The 9,840-nt window shown below is 34.9% G+C and overlaps 2 protein-coding genes across 2 annotated transcripts; one reads left to right on the top strand and one right to left on the bottom strand.

Moving 5' to 3' along the window:
* Positions 1–1,325: 1,325 nt before the first annotated feature.
* LOC137394461 (putative nuclease HARBI1) lies at positions 1,326–3,679 on the top strand. Its single transcript, XM_068081184.1, has 3 exons — positions 1,326–1,409; positions 2,269–3,434; positions 3,661–3,679. Exons 1-3 carry the CDS (start codon positions 1,326–1,328, stop codon positions 3,677–3,679), a joined length of 1,269 nt encoding a protein of 422 aa, XP_067937285.1.
* A 496-nt stretch (positions 3,680–4,175) lies between these two features.
* Positions 4,176–4,936, bottom strand: LOC137394929 (uncharacterized). The gene is made up of 2 exons (XM_068081706.1): positions 4,917–4,936; positions 4,176–4,807 (listed from the first exon to the last, which is right to left on the bottom strand). Exons 1-2 carry the CDS (start codon positions 4,927–4,929, stop codon positions 4,374–4,376), a joined length of 447 nt encoding a protein of 148 aa, XP_067937807.1. The 5' UTR covers positions 4,930–4,936; the 3' UTR covers positions 4,176–4,373.
* Positions 4,937–9,840: the final 4,904 nt, after the last annotated feature.

Here is a 9,840-nt window from a genome sequence, read left to right on the forward strand (position 1 = left end):
GCATTGATGCTTTCAATTAGGTAGTGTAGGAAATCTATTTACATTAGCTAAACTACCAGCATGTGCAATACCCAGCTTTGTTTCCTATCCATCACAAACATTTTGCCAACGCTTATAATAATTCATTGCTCTTTTTAAATCTGATTTCTGAACCAAAGGTAGTTTCAGCGGTATAAGAACATATACTTCTCTTCCTATGGGTCTACTCACTGTTTTGTAGCAGCAAAGGCCATTGTTTTTAAAAAGGTCTGTAAGAATTGTATTACTTATTTTGACTTCCATCGGTGCTCGTAGCAAATATAATTTCAGTACCACTTGCATCAACAAAGTTATTATTAATTGTTTCGTAAAGTATTTAGAGCAAAACAATATTTTATGTGCACAACAAACATTTTTGCTGCAAGCTTACCAAAACAAACTAAAACGTTTATTTTTATGTTACACTTTAATTAAAGAGCATGTTCTATTCAGTTATTGCTGTCAGTACTATGCAGTTATTGCTGTCAATGTTCTTTGTGCATTCTTGGCACACTTTTATGTTAAACTGCCAATGCATTAAACACTTTAGAAATAAAGTGTCCAAACAAGGATGCATAACATGAAATTTGTCACTGGCTTGTTTTGACCTATATCTAGCACTTTTTAGCCAAAGGTGTCTAGCTTTACTAAAAAGTTTGGTAGTAAAATTGTACATAAATTCATTGCCTGCATACACGTCAATCATGATGCCTATGCTCTTATTATGTGTGTTCTACTATTGCCAGCTTAGCTAATTCACTTTCTACTTCTCAATAGCCTCAGCCTCCGAATGAAAGCTATTGTTGTTATTCCTATTCTTTGTAACTTTATAATATATGATTTTATGAAGGAGGTTGTGGTTGGGCAGCTCATCTGCTTTTCACTCTATTAGAAGTATTGCAGCACAAATATAACTGCAGTAATAAAATCTGCACAGAATTGCATAATGTGGTCTTATTCTCCAAGGTCTTCTAAAGGTGCGTTTACACCAGGCCGATTTGTCGGAGTTGTTTCAACTCCGACGAAATCTGAGTTGGAACCGGTTCTAGTCTGTCTACGATTTGAAATACGTTTTTGCAGAGGCTTTTACACCGGACCAACTCCAACTCCGATTATACAAAATGGGTCACTATTTTAACCAATTAAATACAACATCGATACCTATTCCATTTTGAGCGCTTATCACCATAAACGGAAACGATAACCTTGCTATTGATTCATAGCACGCCCACACAGCTTCAACTTACCATAATTCTTATAGTAACAATAGTAATAATTTAGTTCGTCAAAAGTAATTATTTTCAAGGATGGAACAAGACAACGACGATTTACTACTATGTTGTGCTGCAGTTGCAGCCGTTATAATTTTAGATGAAGTCGAAGAAAAACAGGTACGTGCGCATATTTTAATTTGGATATACATTGTATAGTCAATTATTTAAGCTATTCATATTGTTAACATTTAATTTAACAATATTGTTTACGGTTTTTCATCAATGTTTAAATTTACATAATTTTATTAATTGTCACTGTACCCGGTTAGACAAACCGTTAGAAAAAATATTGCTAATATTTATCGAAATATCACTATATCTTAGTAAATCCACCATTGCATTTCCCTCTGACAGTTTCTATATTCGACAGTACCCTAACAAGGCAATCTACTTTTAAACTACTTGGCTTTGTCATCAACCAGACCACATCTCATTCATGTCAAATAACCTCATCTAACCTACGTTTATTTTATAACATTCGTCATCTTATGAACTTTGATATTGCCAGACTATATTACTATAATTTTATCCATTCTTATCTTATATATGGCCTACATGTGTTCTACCCTACAACACCTGTAAAATCTTTTAAAACCAAACTCAAACTACACCTACTATTCTCTGACCAATAATACCATTAACCATCTAGTCTTACCTATTTTAACATTATACGTTGGTTGTTTTCATAACTAGAAATTTGTTGTCATAGATATGCATAACTATTTTCACGGAGTTTTTGTTTGTCCAATTTTTGTTTAAACAATACTTTTTGTTGTACATTGCTTTTTAGTTAGTTTACTAGCTGTGGTACCTTGTGGAAAACATATTGTAAAATATGACTATTGATTATCACAATAAAGGTTGCTCATATATATATATATATTGCCTATTAATTTTCGGGAAAATCTTTCCTCGGTTTGTGACCCAAACCGACTTTTCACATGATTGTACTACTGCATGTTCTGTATATTTGTAGGAAGATTTGAGAAAGGGTAAACCATGGGTCGGTCCAATTACTGGATCACGTACCATACATGGTGCTTTTTATTCAACTGTGCCCAAGCTAATCGATGCTACTGGCGATGACAAGCTACCGTCCAACCGGGTTGGCACGTTCCAAAATTACTTCCGATTGTCTAAAGAAGAGTTTTGCTTAGTTTTATCGAAAGTGGAGCTAGAAATAAAGAAGCTAGATACCCACTATAGAGAAGCTATTACTGCCGAAGAAAGATTGATGGTAACACTGAGATATTTAGCTACCGGCTCTAGTTTAACTCAACTGCATTATGAATGGTATATCTCAGTTGCTAGCTTATCACAAATAATTTCCGAGACTTCAAGAGCAATATACAATTGTTTAAAAGACGACTTTATTAAAACTCCGTCTAGTGTGCAAGAATGGCTCAACATCTCGACTGATTTGGAAGAGAAATGGAATTTCCCAAATGCCATTGGTGCCCTTGACGGCAAACATGTGATGATGAACAAGCCTTGGCGTGCTGGGTCTGAGTACCATAACTACAAGGGACAGGAATCAATTATCTTGCTGGCTATGTGTGACGCCAATTACTCTTTTACGTATGTTGATGTTGGGGCACAAGGTCGAGCTTCAGATGGAGGTGTTTTTGAAGTCAGTACGCTGCAGGCATCATTGACCAGCAATAATATTAACGTACCGCCTGCCCGCTTGCTGCCAGGGTGTAAAGAACCTTTACCTTATGTAATACTAGCCGATGAGGCCTTTCCTTTAAAATCTCACTTGATGCGACCATACCCGAAAAGGGTTTTGACAGATGAGAGAAGAATTTTTAATTACCGGTTGTCACGGGTTAGAAGACTAATTGAAAACTCATTTGGAATTCTTTCTTCGACATGGCGAATTTTACTTCGTCGCATTGACCTTCAGCCAGATAAAACTAGATCCATTGTATTGGCTTGCTGCGCTCTGCACAATCTGATTCGTAGTTCTTGCCATCCTCCTGAAGGAACAGTGCCACCATTACCTCGAGAACCGTCTAATCTAGCAGACACTATACCTAGTGTTGAAGCTCGACCCGTTAGACCAACTGAAGCTGCTAAGATGGTTCGGGAACAGTATTGTGATTATCTCAACAAAGATGGAGCAGTCTGGTGGCAGAGAGGGTACGCATTGTTACAATGATACAGGTGAGCTTGATTTTAAAGCATTTTATAACTAGGCTGCTTGAAATTCATCTCTTGTGTTCTGACATTTCTCATCAGCAATTTGTGTGCAGGGATACAAATAATTGCAATAATTTCAAAATTTTTCACACGGTTCACCTGTAGTTTGGTGAGCATATCTAAGACTGTCTCTTGCAGTAGTGAATGAGAATTACCTATGTTTTAGATCTGTCAAGCAATGGTAACGCAGTCATGGATTGATGAGTTATTATATTCGATGTACATCAACCAACACTACAAGAGCTCATTTTTTGGAAGCAATTACGGTGTTTGCCATCTACCGTACAGCAGTTAACATTTTGCTCAATGGTACAGACAGTTTGTAAAGTGCATGTTTATTGAATATTTGAGTCCTATTGATCTGTGTAAAAATATTATCACACACTTATGACATATACAGTGGTGTGCAAAATAAACTGGACCACGTTTCTAAAAAACTAAAAATCTCATTTACAAACTGTGTTATCCACTGTAAATATAGTCTGTAAACTTAGTCCATGGCCATAAATTATATGTTAAATTACTCTTATTTTTGTCCTTGTTTCACATATATAAACAAAGCAGCTGTTAGATTATAATTTTTAATAATTATGTAGGCTGAATTCTGATCATTTCAATTTTTTGAAATGTTGCAAATTAAAAAAATGAAATGTTCAGATTTTAGCCTACATAGTTATTTAAATACATAATTTTATAAACTGTTTGATTTACATATTTAAAATAAGGACAAAAAAGGGATACATTCAATATATAATATATGGTTATGGACCAAATGAACAGTAGGTAACCATGTTGTACATGAGAATTTTAGTATTCCCATAAAAAAGGTATATATATGCAGAAAATATAAGTTTATGATTATATGAAAACTTGTTAGTACTATAATATTAAATAGCTCGGATCAGTGTCCGCTTCGGTTGATTGGCCATATATAGGTGCCGGTGGTTGCTCTTGAAACCGAGCTTCATGAAGAATTTGTTGAATCTTCAACAATGTGGTCGAGGCTACTTGTTTATTTGAGATTTGGCGGAGCTGCTCAGCAATCATCTTGCCAGCATAGTCATACTCATCCAATTTTGGGTTCCTACTTTCCTGCACTGTCATCATAGTGTCTGTTATCGCTTTTAAGGTTTTAGCTCTGGTTTCTTCAGACTCCGCCCTCTTGCGCTTGAGCGACCGGGATGGCTGAACTGCAGTTTCAGGCGCACTATCACCATTCATTTCCTCGAGACTGGGAGACGAGGCAATTGGTACAGCTAACACTGCTGAATCGGATTTATTCATGTCAGCTTGACTGGCTGAGTCTGTGGGTGCTGAAAAAGATGACGAATATGAGTTAGTTGTCGATTTGTCATACAGTAGCGTGGGTATTGTTACATGTACCATGTACAAATAATAAAACTCTCTATATGAACTACGTACCTTCACTAGGCATCTCAATACTAGACTCAGTCTGATTGACATGCACCGTCGCTGCAGGAAACATTAGGCTGGTGTAGTATGGCCAAGAAGGTTGATAAGTATCTCCAGCCCCTGCACCTGACCTCTGGGAACTGAGTACTTTTTTGTATTCTTTAAGCCAGTACGTGCGCAGCCCTTGATACTTGGCTTTGACAATTTGAACTAAAATGAGACAAAAAACTAAATAAATAATTAACACATTGAATTCTTGTGTAGGTAAACCAACGAGAGTGATCTCTAATAAAACCATCAGCATTGATGAAAATAGGTTGCAGTTTGGCGAGGGTTCAAATAAAAGCGATCATTATTAAATTTGTTGTAATAAACAAACTATTAACATAAACATTAATAATTTTTAATTACTACATGTTTACTACCTTTGCTAGATCAGCTGTTTACACAATAGATAACACTACACTGCGCACTATTGCTAGACCTACTAACCTGTACTGTTCAGCGACTTGGCTAAATCCACATACTGTCCTTGAGCCCGTGAAAAATGCTCCGGATGCGTATGGTTCCATATGTAGAACCGTGGCTGTAACTCTGTGATTAACTGCTCAGAGCTCAGTGTTTTCAATGCTAATTTTAACTGATCTTTAGGAACAACGGAATAAACAGCCATGTTTTATGATTGCCACAATTGCTAATGATATTACCCGCGCAATTGCGAAGTTTTGCAAATTTACGAGATCTGATTGGTCAATTTATTGTTTCACTCCGACAAGGACGGCCGTCAAAATCGGACCAACATAGTATGTAGCATTTCACCGATTTTGTGTCTTTGACGGAGACGATGCAGTTTTTACAACCGATTTGCCTTTTACACCAGGCCGATTTTGTCGGAGTTGAAACAACTCCGACAAATCGGCCTGGTGTAAACGCACCTTTACTAGCAGAAATCACCTATGTACTTATGCAATTGTGGTTTGTGCTTAAAGTGACTCATTCTCCTAATGTGGCATGGCTTGCTACCCCTTCTTGCATGCTAGTCAATTGATTAAATAGATTGTAAGAAACCAGTCAACCTCTCATTCCTACACAACCTAAAGACTCATCACATAAGTTCAACCTTCTAGCGAGATTGTAGCTGCTAAAATCTTTGCTTTTTTCACGCGTCTAGCCATTTAGGGTTTTGCAGCAGCAGAAGAACAGACTAAGCATGTCACAATTGCTATATTTGTTTGTCACAATTGTTTTATATTACTTTTGCCAATTTTGTCACTGAATTAATTGTACCATATTATGGTGAAAAGTCCTCATGAAAAGTGCTTTACTTCGCCTCAATACCAATGCAAAAGGTTAGACCGGTAGTGGCCTATTTTGATATTTAGGGCGAGCCGTTTTAAATACTATTTCTAAGCAACTTACTCATGTCATCAAATTGCGACGGCAAACAACAATGCATAGGTTTTCGCAGCCATTTTCGATTTGGATTTTACTGCCTTAATTGCAGGATCGTAATATTGTCAAGTTAAAAAGGTCAAGAAACCCCAACTTTATAATGCTAAAAGAATGAAATTATTACTAATTTTCATAAAATGATAACATTGTAATTATACACGAGGGTAGCTTTGTGAGATTAACCGACACACATTAAAATAATTATGGTAACATATAGCATGGTAGCCAGCAATGGATGAATATCTGTGACTGTCGATGCTCCTAACTTTTGTAACTTTTTAAAAAGCAATAAAATAATTATGGATGTTTTTTATTCTGATTAGTAGTGTTAGCTGATTGATAGCACCAAACAGGCAGAATTATTAGTATACTATACTGCCCTGAGCAAGCAAAACGCTGTATCTTGATATTTGTAAATTGTTCAGCACAAGCACAAACGCGTTTTGGTCGAGCCTGGCATCAGTATTAGCAGTATTTTAGTTGATTTTTATTTATTATGGTGAGATATCCAACAATCTTTAGCAAAAAACTTTTTTCGTGAAACTTTAAAATCAAAGGAGCTATTTCACTTAGGGCATTTTGTTTGCTTAAATTGACAATTTACTAAGCTGGCACTAAGCAATCAAACGCCCTATCACAGCAGATAGGGCCTTTTGATTGCTTAATTGGACTGGTTTCTCATTGTTAGTTTGCCACAAGACCATTTGCCATGACTGGATTATCAAAGGATTACAAGTTTAAATTCTGATATTAATCCGCAATTAGTCAACAAAATGATATATTTTGCAATTCCTATTACTCATCCAGTCAACACATAGATTAAAGCCCTGTAATAGCCATATTCAGCTCAAAAGTTAAGAGATGATCAAAGATCATGGTATCCTTCAAACCTGATGTTATGAAATGAAAGGAATAAGTAAAATAATAGTTTAAAAAAGATCAAACGCTTTTATTGAAAATAATTTAAAACAAACAACTGAGTGCAATAATGTCAGTATTTTAAAAAAGCAAAACCTTCCAATGGACATGTAATTAAAACAAATTTTTCATCAACTCTCTGAGTTGGATTTTTAAATCGAGACTTTTGTCACTTAGATATCGTCCTGTCATAATAAATATATTATGATAAAAAATATAGCAATAAGATTGAGCACTTAGAAGTGCAATAGCTTGTATGAGCTGCCTTAAAACAACCAATTATATATGCTTCAGTTTCGCTTCCCTTTGTTTATATACTCTTTGATTACATAATGCTGTTCATAATGTCCAACTTTGTGTATGTTCAGGCCAATCAAAACGCTGTATCTGCAGATAGAGCGCTTTGATTGCCACTTTATGTGTGGTAAATGTGGATAGAGCGTTTTGCACATTGTGAAAAGTGCTATTTCTGGTGGTCTCAAATATATGAAATTTCGAGACATGTTAGATCTCAACCTAAATTACATTAAAGCACAAAAAAGTGAATTTTGAAAAACTTGTCAGATAGGGCGTTTTGCTTGCTTAGGGCAGTATAAAGTTATGATAATGTATTATTTTCATTGTAATTAACAAGTTGATGCATTTTAGTTGTAATTCGATACGGATTTAAACTAGAGGCTGAGTCATAAGTAAGTGACTGGAGTAAATGAAACCCTTTAAATTGTTGAAGCTTTAAAATCTATGTTTCAATTTTGTAGAAGAATATCGCATGAGATAAATTATTACTGTTTCATGGAATTTTAGTAATGGGAGGTATGGACACGGATTTGCTGAAAAACCTAAAAACATCAGGCATCTTTTCCATTAATTTTAATCTGCATAACATCTGTTTGGGCTATTCAAATTGTTTTGCTTATTTTGGTAGAAACCTGGTCACCGCATCCAAGCACTATATCCACCAGATGGAAAATGGTACAAAGCACAGCTGGACGCTTTCTTGAAGGAGGTATGTTGCTGATTAACGGTTAATTTACACAAGAGCGCGCCACATTAATAAAAGTTTTATTTCACAAAGTTTATAAGAAATAAGATTACTGTAAAACCTTTGTTTGAATGCCATGGCACTGCAGTTTTTAACCCTTCTAATTATAGTGGCAAAAATTGTCGATTGCGCTTCATAGTATATGTTCAACTTTTATTAGCTTCAAATTCTATCTAAAACACTTTTGTTATAGATTTTATTTTTCCAACACGTTTAAAAATAGTACTATTCAAAAAACTTAATGCATTCCTACTTTGTGCATTGCTAAAGCTATGTGAAGCTACGATCACTTCGAAGCTAAAAAAAACGATGCTTTGCCATGTTACTTACTCTTACGAAACTATTACTTTGACCACCATTGGAGTCACTATTGGAGCTGCTACTTTTATTATATGTGTAATCACTAAAACCTGAATCGGTCATCAACAATCATCAATACTGTCATCAAAAAAAGTAATTCTCTGTTTTTCAATTCTGGATGTACTTGCGAAAGCTATAATAGCACTAACTAATTTGAGAATCAGAAAGAATCTCAAATTAGTAAATCAAGAAACCTAAATGTTTCTTTTCAGGTTGAAAAGTCCTAAACAAAAATTTCAAATTGCTTTGTGAGTTTAGAGTAATTTTACAGGGAAATCTTCGGACAACACTGTCAATACCATAAAAAGTCTTGTACTACAACATAATATTATTATGCTTTACTATTTATCTTGAGGTGTTGACTGATGTTCTAAAAAAAGAATCAAGGAGATTGACCAACCAGAAGCTACCAAACCCAAGTCTACCAAAAAACAAGCGTTTTGGTAATCATCATTATATGACGTATGAAATCGACTTGTGTGCCATTGGTCAATTAAACCAACTAATGTGCTCTCCTATAACAATCACGGCCTTTTAATTGGTTTAATCCCTGGAAGTATAGAACAATCAAATTGGGCCTCACAATCACTGCTCTGAGAATTCCGAACCAGTCCCTCTGACGTGTAGATTAGTTTTAGCATAAAATGATTACACGCATCTATCATTTTGCAACATTTCGCTATCTTGCTAGTTCAGCTCAGTTTTGTTGTTCTCCCATTTAGCTTCCTTATTCAGACTCATCTTTAGCGCTGTTCAGATTTTTTTAACTATAGCTAATAAATGGAATCAATTAAATCAATCATTAATCTCGGTTATCAATTGGACTTTTGTACAAATTATATTAGTTACATCATTTATTCCATACGCAGTTATATTATTATTTTGTATAATATACATTATGATTATTATATTAATCATAAAAATAATTACAGATAAGATAATAGATAAATAGAAAAATCAAATTAAAAACTATCGTTTTCTTTTCATACAGCAAGAGCAGCACGGTCAAGATATTCTTTTTTAAAATTATAGCTATAGTGAACTTACCGTCTGTTAATAGTGACGATAGTCATGATAATCTACTGAATGCTGCAATAGGTACACAGTAGAAAAATGATGAATGAACAAAAATCCACAATCCTATTTCTTATTCTAAACAAA

This window comes from Watersipora subatra, chromosome 4, assembly GCF_963576615.1.
Source record: "Watersipora subatra chromosome 4, tzWatSuba1.1, whole genome shotgun sequence".
Lineage (NCBI taxonomy): Eukaryota > Metazoa > Bryozoa > Gymnolaemata > Cheilostomatida > Watersiporidae > Watersipora > Watersipora subatra.